Genomic DNA, 19,661 nt, shown 5'->3' on the forward strand with positions numbered 1-19,661 from the left:
AGCCTCCTCACCATCTGCAGACCTGGACAAAATCACAGACTGGGCAAACAAGTGGAACATGTCCTTTAATCCTGACAAATCTCACACTCTTACGATGTCTCTCCGAAAAGACCGACTGGACAACCCTCCCATCTACTTTCTGAATAATCCTCTCCAAGAAGTTCTGTCACTCAAGCTTTTGGGTCTCACTATCTGCCATGATCTTTCCTGGGAGAACCACATTTCCAAGCTGGCCTCCAAAGCCAGTCGCCGTCTGGGCATCCTCCGTCGTGCGAAGTCCTTCCTTGGCACACCTGAGCTCCTCACCACATACAGGGCTTTCATCCGCAGCTCAATGGAGTTCTGCTCTCCCCTCTGGACTGGTGCTCCTGCCTCACACCTAGCTCGTCTTCACGCTGTTGAAGCCAAAGCGTTCAGAATCATTGGAATCTCCCGCGATGACGCTATCTCTGAGGGCCTTTCACTTACTCACCGCAGGCAGGTTGGTGGTCTTTCCGTCTTCTACCGACTCCTCTCCGGCCTTGCTCCCCCAGCTCTCTCTGGGCTCTGTCCCCCAAATATTCCTACAGGTCGCACAAGATCTGCCTGCAACCCTCTTATGGTTAAACTGCCAAAATCAAGACTCTGCTCACCTTCACTCCTTCATTCCTCTTTGCTCCCGCCTCTGGAACAAACTCCCTCACTCTCTTCAATCCCACTCCTCCCTCCAGGTCTTTAAAACGGCTGTTCACCCCCATCTCTTATCTTCCCCAATCCAAAACCTTGATCTTTTCTACCCCCGCTAATTTCACCTCAAATCCACTTTTTTGAGGTGACTTTTGACTTCTTTCCTGGAAGTCCATGGTGTCGTTGCGTTTTATACCTATCCCGCCTCCCCCCAGGCCCTCTCCCTCCCACACATCTCCCGATGTCCCTGCTCTCAAATGTTGTGTTTGTGTGCTTTCTCCCCTTCTCTCCCCATCTTGTCGACCGCTCCCCTTTTTATATACTTTGTTTGCTTGCTTGTTTGATTTGTTTGTTTGATAAATGTTAGCTCTTTCACGAGCCTCGACTCTGCATACAAAAAAAAAAAAAAAAAAAAAAAATCTTTCGCTCCAGACCTCGAAGCAGCTCGGCTTCTTGTGCGACTCACTCGCTCCGCCTTCCCTTCCTCCTCCTCCTCTTCCTCTCCGTCGTCGTCCGGTTCTGGTTTCATTTAAAACATTAACTTTTTTGCCTTTTGAAAATAGTAATCTCTATTTCCCTTAAACGACAACAATAATAGTACATGGAATCAAAAATGTTTACAGTGGATGAAAACCACAACAACGGAAGTGACGAATCTGTAACACTTCCCCCCCTCAAGAAAGAAAGTTTGAACATAGTCAAAATTTTCTTTGCAGGCAAAAGCTCTTTTTACAAACAAAAGTAAAACTCACACCAAAATTATCATTTCACGTGAGCAACAATAATTAATATTCCCCAAAATAAAGCAACAAAACTTCCAAACAACCTCCAGAAATTTCCAGAGTTAGTTCACTCTGGACAAAGCATCAGCAATGACATTGTCCCTGCCCTTTACATGCTCAATTTCCAAGTTGAACTCCTGCAAAGCCAAACTCCATCTCATCAACCTCTGATTTTTATTTTTCATTTTTTTTGGAATGAAGGTTAAGGGGTTGTGATCAAAAATCCAAAGCAAAGCAAATCTATAGCCCTTTTTGAAGGAGGCTGAGCTGAGAGCCAGGTTTCATGGTGGTTGGGTGGTGAGGCCTGGAAGTATTCACTGCATGGACGCATTTAGGAACGTGGAGTTCACGGGTTAATCTGTGTGGGAATCTTGGCTCGGCTGCTCCTGAGCACTCAGTGCTTCCAACTCTTCTCTTGATCATAAAAATCATAATCACTGTTGTCGAGTCGGGTGCTGTAGTCACGTGAGTAGCGGTCCCCATCTCGGCTACCACCGTAATAGTCATCCCGTCGAGAGTTGCCAAAACTGCACTGCTGCTGCTGGGAGCCTCCGTAGTAATCACGACTGCGGCCGCCACCAAAACTACTACTCCCACCCCGGGAGCCATAGCCACCCCTGAAACTACCTCCACGTTTTCCTCCTCTGTAGCCCCCTCGATGCCCATGGCCTGCCTTCTCTACTGTTATGGTCCGACCATCCAAATCCTTGCCATTCAAATCCTTTTCTGCATCTTTGGCGTCCTTTGTGTTTTCAAACGTGACAAAGCCAAACCCTCGACTTTTGCATCTCCCTGTCTTTTATCAGCAGCACTTCCAAGAGTGGTCCATATTTGCCAAAGATAGAGTCCAGAACATCTTCACTTGTGTCAAAGTTCAGTCCACCTACAAAGAGCTTGCCAACATTGCCTCCATCCATGACTTGTGTGTGCTGACACTTAGTTTCAGGGTACTCGACAAGAAGTGCCTGTGCAAAGCGTGACGTCAGTCCCTTCTCCTTCTCTTCAGAGCGCTTCCTACCCGTAGCACGAGTCGCGGCACAGGATGGAAAGATACCTGGAATCTCCTGCTCTAACTGTGCGGTGTTATTTTCCATACTAGGCTTTTCAACAAACATCGGATTACCAGAAACTCGACCACTGGCCAAATCATTCCCGATAACAAAAGAGATTCCCTCTACAGGAAGAGTGGCTTGTAAACCTACGGTGACCGGTCCTGACACCAAATCAGACTTCAAATGGATGACATGAAGTGGAGCTTTAACATAGCCACCAACCCTCTGTAAAAGAACACTAACACCAGTTGCCGTCTTCTCTGACAATGGCAAAATGCCCTCAAGCATCAAAGATTGATGTGCTCCTGTGTCCCTCAATACCCTAACAGGTCTCTGGTTTGTTAAGTCTCCATCCATGTGACACAACCCCCTCTGAAATAAAAGGTTTGTAACCCTCTTGAACAAGGTCGTTCTGTGATGCCATAACTTTGGCATGGGAACCTTCACAAGGCACTGTCCTCCAAGGACGATTTCTCGCATTGGCCAATGCATTCGGAGTTGTACTAGTCTGACTCCGCTCCTGGTTTTTCCTTTTCAGGGCGTAACATTGGGACATCAAATGCCCAGGTTTCTTACAAAAAGCGCAAGTAGGCCTGGAGGAAAAACTCGTGGTCTGCCTCGGGCCCCCCGGAAGATAAGTCTGTCTTGGAACTGTGGTCTTCTGATCCCTAAAAATCACGGTATCAGATTTGTCCCCATAGTTATCTCTAGGCCGCCTCCATGAATATTTGTTGTCCGCCCCTGATTTACCATAACTCCGCTGGCTAACTCTAGGTGGGAAGTTAGGTTTGTGGAACCCCATCCTGTGTGTCAAGGCATAGTCATCTGCCACGGTTGCTGCCTCATACAACTCTGGTACTTTCTTTTCATCCAGATGTACTTTAATGTCTGCGTGGACACACTGTTTGAATTCCTCCACCAAGATCAATTGTCGCAACAGGTTGAAGTCTTTCCCAATCCCCTTCGAGTCACACCACCGATCAAACATGGTTTCCTTCATTCTGGCAAACTCCACATGGGTCTCACTCTTCCTCATCCTGGCATCCCTGCATTTTTGCCAGTAAGCTTCAGGGACCAATTCATCGGCTTTGAGAATGGCTTTCTTCACGACCTCATAATCTGCACATTGGTCAATCGTTAAAGCCGAATAGATATCTTGAGCTTTCCCCACCAAAACACTTTGCACGAACATAGTCCAGGACCCCACCGGCCATTTCAGCATTTGAGCCACTTTCTCAAAGTGTAAAAAAAACTTGGCTACCTCCTTTTCATTGAAGGGTGGAACCAGCCTCACATGCCTACCAACATCCCAAGTGTTCTGACTAGTTGTCGAACTCGCCGGCATGGATACTACTTCTCTCCGTTCTCCCAGTAATTCCAGCTCCTTGAGTTTAAGTTCCTTCTGATACTCCATGTCACGTTCCTTTAACTACCTTTCGGCTCTCCTTTCCTCTGCTCTTTCCTCTGCTCTTCTTTCTTCTTCAGCTCTCCTTACCTCTGCTCTTCTCTCCTCGAGTGCTCGTTCCTGTTATGCTCTTTCCTTTTTTGCTTTCCTTTCCTCTGCTTTTAACATTTCCTGGCTCTGCAGTTGCATCTCCATTTTACGGAGCTCCACATTTTCTTTTTCCTCAGGTAACCAATCCAAGGCTACCTCTTTCCATGTTCTTTGTCCCACCAGAGATTCTACCACCAATGTCTGCATCTCTGCTTTCTTCATATTAACTCGGACCTCCAAGTTGAAATATTTGGCCAATATCAAGAGTTCCGATCTTTTTAACGCTTGGAACTGTGCCTCATTAGGGGACGCCGCAAACTTTTCTGCGTCAAACACCATGGTGACTATCAGTTAACACCTGTTAACCTCCACACAAAAAATTGCATTTTTTTATTATTTTTAATTTGGGAATGTTAGAAAATTCCAAATTTGGGAATTTTGGGAATGTTAGGGAATTCTATCCCGGACGAGCCCCCAATTTCTGTTACGTGCTCCTTCCCAAACCGCGGTCACGGTGTACCCCCGAGCCCCGAGAGGAGTCACGGCAGAAAGATGTGTTATTCTGTATGTCAAAGATCAATGGTGAAACCACACCAATTGTTACCAACAAACAAGTATTGTATTAAGATCACACAAGAATAACAGTACAACAACAATAGTAATCAATTGTCCAACCAATATATATTTCCTATGATGGTACCATCAGGTTCGTACAATATAACTCACTGTGCTCCAAGTGAGCGAAAAGAAGAACATTCCCCAATGTCTCTATTCCGGCATCAAGCCAAAGTCGATCCGCTCCAGTTATCGTCAGAACGATGTCTAATCGAGACCAGAATCCCGTTCGGATGACAGTCACAGTCCCGCTGCCAAAGCTGCGCAAAGGTGCCCTCAAGGTGACTGGGAAATCACACCCTCGGGTATGGACGTTCCACGGCTCTCAACCGGCGAACCACAGATTTCCCACTCAAAAGCCACGTTACACTCACACACACACACCAGATTAACGTCTGAATGCGGTGAAAATGGTTGAAGCGAAGTGAAAAACCTTGAGCGAAGTGCAAATCCTGCACAAGGTAAAAATGGCTGACGGCCCGTTCTCGTGGCGTAACGGCACTCTGATGATTCTCTCCGGAATCGACCGCAAAACCTGTCATGCAGATTTATCTGTCACAGCGATGATGACTCTGTCGCAGGAATCCCTTTCCCGGGAAACCCAAAGTTCACTCGTGACCCTCGTTTGCCAATCGTTCCTGCCAGACCTCGAAGCAGCTCAGCTTCTTGTCCGACTCACTCGCTCCGCCTTCTCTTCCTCCTATTCCTCTTCATCGTCGTCCGGTTCCGGTTTCATTTAAAACATTAACTTTTTTACCTTTTGAAAATAGTAATCTCTATTTCCCTTAAACGACAATAATAATAGTACACTAGCCGAAACCCGTGGAACATCCACGGAAGGGAGGTTGTGGTGTATGGATAGAGTGTACCATTATGGATGGCATAGGGGATTTGCTTGTCCGAGTAAGAGTTAGGAAGAAAGATGAGAATGAAGAGTGCGTATATGAACAACGTATTTATTGCAATCTACTTAAATGACAACGCTACGATATACTTTTGAAAAATGAATGGATTCATAATAGGAATCGGCATAGCACCACTCTGGCCATTTTTTATGAGACTATATGGTGTGGGTTGGATTTGTGTGAACAAAATCAAGAAAAAGGCGACACTTTGTAGAATCCAACTTACACTGTGTATAAAGTGTCACCTCCTGACTTTGTATTTTATATTGTTAGAGACAAAACAAACACTAAATAACATAGCCACATACCAAAAACGTGTATTTTCAATTTTCACTTGTGCAAAAATGCTACTCACAATTACATCGCCTATGCGTCGGCCTGTGATTGAGCCAGAGAGTTGGCCTGTGAGTCAACTTCCTTTCCAATGTCTGCAAGAGTTGAAATACTGATTGTGCATGTGTAAAATTATATGAAAGAAGAACATGCATATCAATAGACGATGCCATTGAAAAGGAGCGCAGCTGTCAATAGAAAAGGATGTCTGACATCAATTTGACATTATTGCACAGGAAATGACAAACAAAGAAACAGTTCATTTCCATCGGGTAATATTACGATGAGATCAGCCGATACCTTTATTATGTCCATCAGCATCCATGGCACTTTGGAAAAAAAAAAACGTGGCATCAGCCAGCCGCAGCCAACTATCACGTACCGTCTCGAAGTCAATGCCATCCTTTTATCTCTTCGTATACACCTCACTGATTTCTACCTTATCGTGAACAGGGTAAAGCCTACTTTGATAATCATGAACGGTGGCAGATGCAGGAGCGAAACGTAGGCGTAGGCCTCGGCCCTACCTATCCAGTTGTTGTTTCCCTTGTGTAAGGGGGGAAAAAAAACAAACATTTTGGCCTCAGACCTTTGAGAGTACGTCGTTCCGTGAACTTTTTGAACGGGCCTCGTATGCCATGCTTCGTCAACGTAAATTATTTGAAGGATTACCTTAAGCACCGTGAATAGAGCAGATACTGATGGGCTGCTGATCGGTTTCACTTCGTTATCACAGTATATGGAAGAAATTATGGTAAACCCACCTGATGAGGTTAGCGTACACCGCCATCGATGACACCGGCACAAATGGCGGAATAGATGGATTCTTCTTCATCGCATTGCATCGCATTCTCTTCCTGTGAAACTGTTTCATAGAACTGTGTCGTTTATGTACATTTTTATTTTATTACATTCACGTAGTTTCACATTCTTGACTTCGTGGAGCTTCAATGTGGTTCAAAAAAATAAAATAAAGATGGATTCTTCTTCATCGCATCGCATTCTCTTCCTGTGAAACTGTTTCTCCATTTAACGTTTCCAAAATCAAAACTTCAAAAACTTCTTCACTTCGATTCGAAAAAACTTCAAACTTCAAAAAACGTTTCCAAAACGTCACTCCATTTAACTTTATTAAAATGACGATAAAGACCATTTGGTTCACACCACCCATCACACCACTCGACTGTCCAATCAGCGGACGGCTCGCATCGCCTTCGCCCAGCAGACGCCAATACGATGGTGTCGTTAGATGGCGTCGTATCGGCCGTTAATCGGATGCTTTTTGGTCCCAAAGTCGGCGAATTCAGATTTTTCGAGTATGGCTGTACGTGATAAACAAAGAGCGCGGTTCGTAGATGGAAAATGCATTAGTGCCGTGGGCATCGGGTCACTGGGTGCGCCGTAAAAGGGATAACAAAGTCGAGTCCTTACGGTATTATTATATGGATGGAATCAAAAATGTTTACAGTGGATGAAAACAACAACAACGGAAGTGACGAATCCGTAACACAGATTCCCCAGGGTCCTCCGTCTAATTACCATTTCCCTGGGGATAACGTGGCTTTCTAAACGGATTTCGCACCCTCAGTGTGCACTGATCTTGTCGAAGGTTTACTCCGATGCAGCCGAGCGGAACTGCTCGTGCACACCGGATATAGACTGGAGCCAATCTGTGGGAACTAAAACGTCCCGGCTAATCACTAGTATGGGCTATACTAGACCATGTAGGAAATGACCTGTTGTTCTGTCTGTTGCAAACTAAACAAGTAGGAAAGTTAAAGAATGTCAGAATCCATGTTGTCATTCACCTCATTTGCTTGCAGATGACAGGTTTGCTCAGGGAAAAGGCCGAGAATACTCCGGAGCAACTACTCCCATTGACGTGCCGGATCTTGCGCGTGTCTTGTGATCATCCCGGACGGGATCTCATTTTCCTGCCAGGCTTGGCACCTGACTTCTCTCTGCAGCCACCCGGTGGTGAGTACTGTTGTATTTGGATCGTTAACGTCCTCAAACTAATCCTGGTAGACAGGACACCCAGTTTAACCTCCATCTGAGGGACGGCACACACGTCGATCCATCACCCCAACGGCGAAATACAGGGATGATAGTTTATAGCTGGGCTGAGATTCAAACCCAAGCTAGACAGCTGAGGCATGTGCTCTATCGTTTTCACACAGAAACCATACACTTATGCTGAATGTTTATCAATTGCATAACTGGACTATTTTACACCTGGGGTACCCTTAACCCTGTTCCCACAATACTGCCGCCCTTGTTCTCTGTTGTCTGTCCTGGACCTAGACGGACAGTCAGAAGTTTTCCCCCTATCCCGCACCTTCCATTGTCCCACTCTCCAGTCTTCTCCCCCCCTCCCCTATCCCCTCCCTTATCCCCTCCCTTGGTCATCTGAATCTTCCACGATGAAGCTGAGTTAATGGGCCAATGACTTTCCCATCGCAGACAGGTCAATGGTCTGTCTTCTATCACCTTCTTTATGGTCTTTCACCCTCTGCTCTTTCCATACTTTGTCGTCTCCCTCCCACCCCCAGGTTTCCACAGGATGGATGCGGTGCACTATCAAACCCCTTCTCATGAAACTCCCAAAATCCAGAATCGCTGCTCACCTCCATTCATTTGATGCTATTTTTCCCTCCTGTTGAATCAACTTTCACATTCTCTTCAATCTCCTTCTTCCCTCCAGGTCTTCAAGACAACTGTTCACCATCTCAAATCATCCCCCATCCAAAACCATCATCTTTTCTATCCCCGTTATCCCCTACCCCACCCCAAGCCCACTTTTTCCAATTTTGCCTTCCTGAGTGTTGGCTTCTGTAGCCATCTTGTTCACCTTGTGTATTCTCTCCTACCCCTCATTTCTTCCCACACCCTGTATTTGTCCAAGTCTCCCTTCTATTTTGTTCTCCAACCCTGCTGTTCCTTTTGTTCTGTCTTGTCCTGATCCATTCTGTGTTGGAGCTCTTCCATGAGCTTTGAGTTTGTATAGAAACATCCACCATTTGGGTGGGCTCTCCGCGGTACCCACCCTGGACCCATTCTCTCACTGTCCTGGTGCCTGCACCCTTTCGCCAATATTCATAGGTGGCACTGCAAAAATTTGCTTTGTGTCGCCGTCCTCCTCCCTTTCTTTTGAGCTCGCGGAGGACACTTCTCCCACCTCCCCGCCCCCAATTTACCTGGCGTCCCCTCCTCCCCACGGCTTAGCCGAGTGATGCGATGCACCCACCCTGTGCCCTCTTCTTTTGGCACTCCGAGTCTTCAAAAAGACCCTGAGGGAGCATGCCCATCCATTCCTAACTATACTGCATGCATGCTTGGAGACTGAGTATGTCTTGCAGCTCCACCTGAGCCAGAACTGTTAACATAAACACAGAGAGAGTCATTCTGGTTGTACTTGTAACCCCAAACCAGTCCGTCATTGATGATGGCTCCGCTGCTGGTGTTCCTCTTTCTTCCTTCTCTTCCATTCTACTCCCTTCACTCACACTCACTTCCCATGCTCGTACTCTCACTCATGCACCCGCGCTTGCACTTGCTCTCACCCCCACCCTTGCTTTGCCGGCACACACCGGGGGCGCGACGTCAACCTCCCATGCATAGGCGTAGTGTTAGGAAGTGGGGGGTGGAGGGGGGGGGGAGAACAGCCCCCAGTGCAAACGTTGATGGGCCGCCAAATGCCATACCTCCCCAAAATCATTTTCATGCTCCATTTGTTTGTATATACATTTAAATACAACGGCCTCATCAGAGCACTTGAAGTAACTTTCAGAACCATGTTTTACATTTTAAACTCTGTGGTACGTGTCAATGTCATGTCGATGTTTATGAACTCCTTCCCTACTGTTTAACATTTTTTTGTAATTTCTAATCACCTCTGCACAGTTAATAAATCTGGATTAGTAACTATGGTGCTGCCGGCTGTGTAAATCTCTTGTCTTATCAAATTGTATTGTGAATCTTTGACAAGGTTCTGCATTCTGTAATATGAAGATCGACCATAGGCCCAAGGGATGAAGTGGTTATAATTGTTGGACAATTAGTTCGTAATTAGGTGTCGATCAGATCCAGATGTCTGACACCGTGCAAGTCCAATTAGCAACGGCCACGATCACGTGTCAAGTTAGTTGTTTAACTTCCTTCTCTGCCTCTCTTTTTCTTTGGTTGTCTTGGATTGGAATCTCCACTTTCCAATAATTTCACCCTCTTTTTAATGTGTGCGGCCTTCTTCTCCTTCTCCTTTTCCCTTTTTAAGGGGTGAGGTCCATTAGTCCCAAACTTCTGCCCTGCCTTGACCACGATACTCCTCCACTTCCTTCTGTCCTCGGCTAACTCTCTCCACTCTCCAACCTCCCCCATCTTACTGATATCCCTCCTCACACAATCCTCCCATCTCAACCACAGTCTACCTCTTTTCCTCCTACCTTGGTCCTTCAACCTATCCACTCTCATTGTCATTCTCCCCATCTGCCCCACGTGTGGAGCCAATCTCAGCCAGAATTGCACCAATCTCTCTGTCAGGCTCATCTGCACACCATTCTCTTCCCTCAGTTAATGCATCCTCCTTCTAGCCACCCTCTTCACTCCCACAATCCTCCTGACCCAGTTGTTCTCACAAACCTGCAGCCTCTGTTGTTTTCGCTGTCAGTTCCACCGCCTCCAGACCGTAAAGGTAGGACGGCATTACACACGACATCAGAACCTTCCCTTTCAATTTCTTGATAACTTTGTCTGCCATTACTCCCTGCACCTTTCTCCATGTATTCACACCCACCTGAATCCTCTTCCACACCTCTGCCTTCGACTTACCATCCCTGGTCACTGTCCCCTCGATCCATACATGTCGTATGTTTCAAGGTTATAAATCGTTCCTATCTGATTGTATGGTTTTTCCAACGCATTGGAAGAACGAAAATAAATCATTATATAATATAATCTCCCTTTTTGGTGCAGAGAAAGACAGTTTGATTAGAAAATGGACAATTTATGCTTCACACAATGGAGACTGGTTCGATATGTCATGCTCGATTTAAACAAGGGACTCTATATACAGGGACTCTACTCCTTCCAGCCCCACCCGTGTGCACCATCTTGTCCCCTCCTACCAATCTCCTCACCCTGTCTCCTTTCCATTTGGTCTCCTGCACACACAACACTTCCAACCTCCATCATCCCCACCTCGGCCCTTTTCCCCCATCGATCCTACATTCAAACTACCTCACTGGAACCCGCTTCTGAACCGCTGCCCACCTGACAGTTGTTAGTACCATGTTGAATAATTTTTGGTAATAATTGAATAATTCCAGCCATACGAGGATAATTGTAATCATTTGGGTAATCGAGTAATTGTGGCGATCCGAGGATAATTGTAATCGGTGCTCTTACTTTTTTTTCTCTTTCATGGTAGCGTTTCCGCCCAGCCCACGTGTACACACAAGATATGACAAGACCTATAGTTAGGACAGGCGTGTGAGTGGGGGGAAAAAAAGCCAAGGTTGTGCTGGCACACAAAGTGTCTGGACAGAAGGGTAAACATGCTGAGAGACCTCAGCAATTGTGCTGGGCTGGCAGGAAGGCCTCGAGGTACGCGCACTCGCCTAAAGCTGTCTAACCCTGGGTTTGAATCCCGACCTGGCTATAAACTGTCATCCCGGTGTTTCACAGGCGGGGCGATTCATCAATGTGTGTGCCGCCTCTCGAATGGACATTAACCTGGGTGTCCTGTCTGCCGGCATTAGTTGGCCGATCTTAGAGATCCCACGGTGTTCTTCGGAAGGAGTAGGGGAGTTCAGCTATGCTGCTGAGCCTGCTGGGGAAGCTTAGAGCTCTTTACTATGCCCCCCCCCCCCCCCATATATATATATTCCTGACTATGCCAGTGCCTGAGGGGCACTAGTATTGACCTTTGGCCCCAGGGGCACCACAAACACTGCCCCACAGCTCCCGAGCTGGGAGCTTTGTAGGCACTGAAGTGCACGCTCCGCATACCGGTGGTTTTGTCTTGGCCATGGCATCGGGCTCCTGGGATAGGATGCTCTTGTATGGGGCTCACCCTGCCCTCATGCATTCGGGCACACACTCCCACCTCCCCACCTCTCACCCCTAATTGCAAAATATACCGCCCAGGGGCACCATGGATAATTTTGGGTAAAAACTTGAGGAAAACTTTATTTATTTTTTGACTTTCAAATAGAATTACACTTTGGGTTCTCCAAATATTGTGAGATGAAGATTTATTCAGAATTTAGTGCCAACTATAGAGATCGAGATTTACAGCAACCCTCGTCCGAAGCAGTGGCAATTTACGCAAGTGGAGCATGCCCCGGGTATAGACGGTAGTCCTTATGCATCAGATTTAGGTGTATTGATTTCTTCTACTTCCTGTTATTATGCTTTGGGAATAAAGTCTGTGGAGAATCGTGCAAACCAAAAAAATTCCCAATGTAAGTGCACAAATAAATGCTGCATTTTTTTCAATGACACCAGAAAACAGAATTTAGCTTTTGAAACCGAGTTTAGTTTTTTTTTTGGAAAATAGTACACCCACTCCCTACGGTAGCGGCAGGAAGGGTCATGGTATATTATTCTTTCTGGGGTATATAGATTATAGTAGATATAGGCTCTGGTCCGTTTGTCTGTGGTGGATGCGATAAACATGTATTGCCTCAAGGATGTCAGGATTCCTCCAGAACTCTTTCAGTTTTGTTTTAAATGTCAGTAGCGACTGTTTAAAAAGGTAATCGTGCATCTTTGTGGTTTATTATTATTATTATTATTATTATTTTACTTCTAGTAGGCTTGCCCCATGTTGACACGAAATTTGTCAAAGGAGTAAAACCCCCTTAAGGAAAGGGGATATTATTAGTATTAATATTATTTTGTGATAACAATATTATGTTATTATCATCAGTGTTATTACTTTTATTTTTCAAAAGTGCCATGATTAGCTATCTTAACACGGATATACACCTTAACATGGATTTCCCCTAAGGTGGAAAACCCCCTTGGGGAGAGGGGCAAAGGAAGTCGCTACAACCTCCATCGTGTGACCCTTAGTCCTCTTCAAGTTTGGTTGAGATTGGATAAGCAACGACCGAATGTATCGTGGTCAGACAGACACCAAATTGTGTATTTTAGTATGATGCAAACTATGTTTTTTAAGTGAAAAATCATTGTCCCTACAATTTCCAAGACTTTGAATTCCAAAAAGTCCTGTTTTTTCGAGCCAACTATTTATGAAGTCGTGTTTAGTGCTCTGTTTTTATTTTTTAATCCTTAGTTTCTCAACATTGCATGCAGATTGTAAAGACGTGATTGGGCAGATTCTGATGGAGGTGCTGATCATGCGATCACGTCCCCCTGTGGAGAACCCTTTTGCTAGCATCATGGCCGGCTCTTCCCTCCCCATCACTGCTACGAGCCCCTGCAACATTCCCGGCTCCTCGGCATCTGGCAGAGCTGAATTGGCAGCCAGTACCAGCTCAAGGTATTCAATGTGCTTCTGAAAGATGTAGACTGTAAGTCTTGCACCTGGAACATCTTCATGTATTATCCAGATTGGGATTGGGGAAGGTCATTTGTTTTACTAAACTGCTGAAACTACCTGGTTTTTCAACTTAAGATGTTATATACTTACCATGATGCTCAAAGCAAGCTCTTGGGCATTGTGTTCGGTTGTATATACTCGTATCTCGATGATGGGGTGGAAATGGTTTGATGCTTTATCTCACTGCTACAATTGTAGTATTCATATAGACTACTAAATATGTACCATGTACACAACTTCGTCTTCTGTACCAAAAAATTAATTGTGTATCTCTCCCATCCTGCTCAAGGCTATAAATATTGACAAGATAACATCAACCAACTTTGTTGGAGGCAGGAATATCTTGTGCCTCTGAAGAGCTTCCATTATTGACATCTTTATGTTTCTCATTATGGTTTTCATTTCATTGCTCTAAAAATTACTTTTCACAACCTTTTGCGTTACATGTTCTGCTAAACCATATCTGTTGCTTCTTTCCTCCTTTCTTTCCTTCCTTTGTTATTTTTGTCTGCTCCTGTCTTGCTGCATTCATTCCCATAAACATTAAACAAATCTGTTGCAACAACTCGACCCGACCACCATTGATTCCTGCGAACAGCCTCTTCAATTGCAGCCCTCGGCCTAGGCTACTGGGACTTAGTCCAGCCAGTTTTGGACGTTCTCCGACCGCAACTGCCCTCTCCCCTTCTTTTACCTCCCCTACCTTTCTGATGCATCCCCCAGTGCATTCTGCCTCACCTTCACGGCCAAGTACCACTAGGTACATTCTTGTGAATAAATTTGCGAGAATCAGTAAATTGGTGGACTTCCTCCACCACAGCTCAACATTACTTAATTGCTGTTTAAAAAAAAACAAAAACATTTTCATACTCATTCGATTTTACTTGCTTGCTTTCGTTTTTGTTTTTTTTTCATTTGTTTTTCCTGACCCATATCATTCTTTCTTTCGCTCCTTGTACTTCCTTGTCTTTCGGCCACCGGTTTGTGATCATCGTGACAGTTATCTTGGTGACCCGCTGTCTATGCTACTGTCGCTCATATCGGAGCCACCTGAGGAATCTGGCCAGAATGACAGTAGCAGCGATGATGACAGTGGAGAAAGCATTCCTTTTGGATCAAGGTAGAGAGGTTTTAATTGCATGTGCTTTTTGTAGTGATGCATGCAGGTTTGGTTTTCTTTCCGCCTCACCTTTCATGCATGCGTTGATCCACTTCTAAAAATATTTGCATATTTATTTTGTAGATAAGGGTAGGAAGAAGATCCAAATATATTTTTGTATTTGTTTCTTTGTTTGCTTGCTTGGTTTTTAATGTATTTATTTTTTAACAATTCAAAAACCAAAAAGTGTTAGCAGTCCAAAAACAGGTGGGGTGCATAGTAGTGCAACAAAAAGGATGAAATGAAGCGGACAAGCAAATACAGTATGTATATGCAAACTCCGCCAGTGCTGAGTGGCACATACTCTTCACTGAGGCTTCTGTGATTTATTCAAAAAGCGAAATTGTCAAAAAATGTGGAACCAGGAAGAGCAATTAATGATTGCAGACCCTCACCAGAACTTTTCTGTGGTTTTATAGTACATATTTTGGAGACTAAGTCGCATTCTAATTGTACATACTTTATAGACGTAGTTGGTTGAAAAGAAAAAGATAGCGGTTACTACTGGCTACCACCTAGGTGGTGTTTGTGGCTTATGTTAGCACGTTCTTTGTGGACAAAAAACAAACGAGCCCAAATGCAATAACATCTCTGACGAGGGTAAAAATTTAAATAGGACAGTACAAATATGAAGAAATATTTCAAAGGCACAAATAGCAGATTAGTGTAGCAGCATAGCAAACCTGTTGTGCATTTTGTGATACAAGCACCAAATTTGGCACAAATGTACATTAATATGTTGCGAACATTTTCAGATATTGGGCCACTTGAAATTCCGTAATTTTTTTTTTCAAATTTTTTCAAATTTCGTAATTTCAAATTTTTCGGGTGACACCGTCACAATTTCGGTCTTCGAGGCCGGCCGATATAGTGGGGCGGCTTAGCCCAAATATTCAAAAGAATTGTGCATTTTGTGATACAAGCACCAAATTTGGCACATGTACATTAATATGTTGCGAACATTGTGTGGTCAGCAATGAAGACGAGAGTCTGAATTACATGTATGCAAAAGACCTTGTGAACCAGTGAAGCAAATACACGGGTAAGCATGAATTAAATCTAGGGCATGATATTTCCATGATGTTTACCTCTACACTCAATGGTGGAAGGAGGTAATGTTTTGATCCCAGCTTGTCTGTTTGTCTGTTAGTCCACAAAATTCCAGACAAAGCTTGTAGTAGTGGTAGTTGTAGTGGTAGTGGTGATAACAGAAATTGTTATATAGAACTGAACTTATATTATTATCATATGCAGAAAATAACTTCATTTCTATATGCCCTGCAGTGGACAGGTTAATTGGTTTATGCACTGAAGGGGTCACCCTGGTGTGCACTGCTGTGTTCTGCCTCACTGAGTTGTTCAGGTATGATGTACTCAGCACAAGCTTCCGGTCGGCCCGGAGGTGGGGGTGCGGGGCCTGTCACGGAACGTCAAAACAAACGGCCTGCCGGGGCCGCCCAAAAGTCGGGCGTGAGGAACGCGTCCACTAATGGAACGCCTCTCACTTCCCAGATCGAGGGCCACGTGGTCAGGAGAACCTCGTCCCTTCCGGTCACACTTTGCCTATCGGCCGGCCTCGAAGACCGAAATTGTGACGGTGTCATCCGAAAAATTTGAAATTACGAAATTTGAAAAAATTTGAAAAAAAAAATTACGGAATTTCAAGTGGGCCAATATCTGAAAATGTTCGCAACATATTAATGTACATTTGTGCCAAATTTGGTGCTTGTATCACAAAATGCACAATTCTTTTGAATATTTGGGCTAAGCCGCCCCACTAATACGGATCAAAGTCCAATAATGTGGATTTGCCAGAAGAGCAATTGAGGAGGGCAACATGAATCGGACTCTGGGAGGGACCTTATGCTCAGGGCACAAAGAAGTCTGAAAAATACCATTTAGCATTTCTTATGGGCTGAAAAATCCCTTGCAGATGAATGCTGACCTCGCTTGCCAGAAGAGTAATTGAGGAGGGCAACATGAATCGGACTCTGGGAGGGACCTTATGCTCAGGGCACAAAGAAGTCTGAAAAATACCATTTAGCATTTCTTATGGGCTGAAAAATCCCTTGCAGATGAATGCTGACCTCGCTGCTCTGACCCGTAAAATGTCATGGGTGACGTAGCATCTGTGTGGACGTAAATTGGCGATGGGGTCGGCAGCCACTTTACCGGTAACACGTTGATGGATGTGGAGTGAATTGAAATGTTCACGTTTACACTTCCATTCCTTACAAATCCACTTGAACTTTAAGGCGGAACCATCAAGTAAATGGAGTTACTCTACTCTTGGCATGAGAAAATTCCATTTTGAAATTATAGTCATTGTACTTTACAGAAGTCATAGGCCCGTATTGTGCTGTCTTGACATGCATGTTGTGGTGGTGATGGGAGGTGCTTACTTACCGTGACTTAAACGTACTGCTCTGCAAATGTTACTGCCTCCTCATTCACGATGACAAGATTGTCTTATTTTTAGATGGCGCAATTTTTGTCCATGATGTATGCATGCACAGTAGTCATTTCATGTCAGCTGGGAAATTAACTTTGCACGCTTGAGTTATGTTATAACTGAAAACAATAAAGTAAGACTGAAGGCAAGCCCTGCATAATCTGGAGGTCTTGGCTTTATTACTTGCAAAATCGAAGATTTTTCAGGTATATTGAACGGTCTTGTGCATTATTCTGTCTGTTTGTCTGTCTGTCAATCGCCTACAGGTCACAATTCAAAACAGATCTTCACGAAACTTCACCAGATGGTAGTGTTGGTCATAAGGAAGAAGCCTATTGATTTGAAGGTCAAAGGTCATCTTGAGGTCAAATTTCTAAAATTGTCATTTTTCATCTTGAAATTTGAATTTGACTTGAAATTTGAACAGCATTTGCATATTGAATCACTATATTGGGAAACGACCTTTTGACCTCAAAAATAGTTGAACTGAAGGTCAAATTTCCAAAATCATAAATTTTCATCCGATTGACTTGAAAAGTAAACAGCAATTGCATAGTGCCACATTGAATTGGGAAGCCAGCTATTTTAACATCAAAAGGTCAAAGGTCAACTCAAGGTTAAACTTCTAAAATCATCAATTTTTGTCTGAACAATCATCAATTTTCATCTTGTTAACCTGACAATTAAACGGCAATTGCACAGTGCATCACTGAATTGGGAAACAAACTATTTTTGAAGTCAAAAGGTCAAAGTTCAATTCAAGGTCAAACTTCTAAAATCAACTTTCATCTGAAAAATCATCAATTTTTTATCCGATTGACCCGAGCTTTGATCAAGATCGTCAATTTTCATCTTGATGAAATGGACGATTTGATATATCCATGGCAACTTTTTATTTTGGTGAGGGGTGGATTTTGCTAGTACCGTGCTCTGCATAAATAACGTCAACTGGTTTAGAACATCGAGAGAGTTGTGTATAATTGCTTGTCACTCAGTGGTGTTGCGTAATCCGGCCTGCCCCCTTTTCCTTCTTTCCTTATTCCACAAATGTGTGCGTTTTCAAAAGTTCACCCCTTGCAAACAATAACAATATGTATGTAATTTAGGTCTTTACGATCTATTTCTGCATTTTGGGATAAATATGCAAAAATCCTAAAGTTGCTTCATATTGATGTGTATTTACCTATTAATACAGAAACTCCAACACATTTAACAAATGGTGTTGGATTAAATATAACGTATGTGATGTTGAAGTGGTCCAAATGGAAAATGTCTCTAATTTCTTGAGAATTAGAGAATTGTTCAGAAGGTGAACCTATTTTGTTACAACCACTACAGTTGTGACATAAGAAAATTATCCACGCCAAAAAACCCACTACTTTGTCACTGTTCTTGGTTTGTAACTACTGTATCTGTAATAGTCATTTCCCCCCCACACCCATTACTTTCTGAAATTTTGTTTTTATCCTGCAATTATTATCCTCAGAATTTTTTTTTGCAGTTCCTATGTTGAAAGCTTTTAAATATTGATGTGGATGTCTGTTGGTCGGTTGGTGCGCACGTCTGCCAGTTGGGGCGGTTGGTGCGCTCCTCTGCCAGTTGGGCGGTTGGTGCGCTCCTCTGCCAGGTGGGTGGTTGGTGCGCTCCTCTGCCAGTTGGGTGGTTGGTGCGCTCCTCTGCCAGTTGGGTGGTTGGTGCGCTCCTCTGCCAGTTGGGTGGTTGGTGCGCTCCTCTGCCAGTTGGGTGGTTGGTGCGCTCCTCTGCCAGTTGGGCAGTTGGTGTGCTCCCCTGCCGGTTGGGCGGTTGGTGCGCTCCTCTGCCAGTTGGGTGGTTGGTGCGCTCCTCTGCCAGTTGGGCGGTTGGTGCGCTCCTCTGCCGGTTGGGCGGTTGGTGTGCTCCCCTGCCGGTTGGGCGGTTGGTGCGCGCGTCTGGCGGTTGGTGCGCTCCTCTGCCAGTTGGGTGGTTGGTGTGCTCCTCTGCCAGTTGGGCGGTTGGTGCGCTCCTCTGCCGGTTGGGCGGTTGGTGTGCTCCCCTGCCGGTTGGGCGGTTGGTGCGCGCGTCTGGCGGTTGGTGCGCTCCTCTGCCAGTTGGGTGGTTGGTGCGCTCCTCTGCCAGTTGGGCGGTTGGTGTGCTCCCCTGCCGGTTGGGCGGTTGGTGCGCGCGTCTGCCGGTTGGGCGGTTGGTGCGCGCGTCTGCCGGTTGGGCGGTTGGTGCGCGCGTCTGCCGGTTGGGCGGTTGGTGCGCGCGTCTGCCGGTTGGGCGGTTGGTGCGCGCGTCTGCCGGTTGGGCGGTTGGTGCGCGCGTCTGCCGGTTGGGCGGTTGGTGCGCGCGTCTGCCGGTTGGGCGGTTGGTGTGCTCCTCTGCCAGTTGGGTGGTTGGTGCGCTCCTCTGCCGGTTGGGCGGTTGGTGCGCTCCCCTGCCGGTTGGGCGGTTGGTGCGCTCCTCTGCCGGTTGGGCGGTTGGTGCGCTCCCCTGCCGGTTGGTGCGCGCGTCTGCCGGTTGGGCGGTTGGTGCGCGCGTCTGCCGGTTGGGCGGTTGGTGCGCGCGTCTGCCGGTTGGGCGGTTGGTGCGCGCGTCTGCCGGTTGGGCGGTTGGTGCGCGCGTCTGCCGGTTGGGCGGTTGGTGCGCGCGTCTGCCG

General features: G+C 45.5%; 1 protein-coding gene across 3 annotated transcripts in view; it reads left to right on the top strand.

Annotated features, from left to right (window-relative positions):
* UBE4B (ubiquitination factor E4B) overlaps positions 1–19,661 on the top strand; it is a 167,722-nt gene that overhangs the window by 41,951 nt on the left and 106,110 nt on the right. The window contains exons 5-8 of one of the 3 annotated variants that reach the window (XM_068112396.2): positions 7,672–7,825; positions 13,166–13,352; positions 14,011–14,172; positions 14,413–14,532. In XM_068112396.2, coding sequence (XP_067968497.2) covers positions 7,672–7,825; positions 13,166–13,352; positions 14,011–14,172; positions 14,413–14,532 — 623 coding nt within the window. The remainder of the gene's footprint in view (positions 1–7,671; positions 7,826–13,165; positions 13,353–14,010; positions 14,173–14,412; positions 14,533–19,661) is intronic. The other 2 variants (XM_068112397.2, XM_068112398.2) reach the window with 2 other exon arrangements.

Source organism: Myxine glutinosa, chromosome 4 (assembly GCF_964187855.1).
Source record: "Myxine glutinosa chromosome 4, kmMyxGlut1.1, whole genome shotgun sequence".
NCBI lineage: Eukaryota > Metazoa > Chordata > Myxini > Myxiniformes > Myxinidae > Myxine > Myxine glutinosa.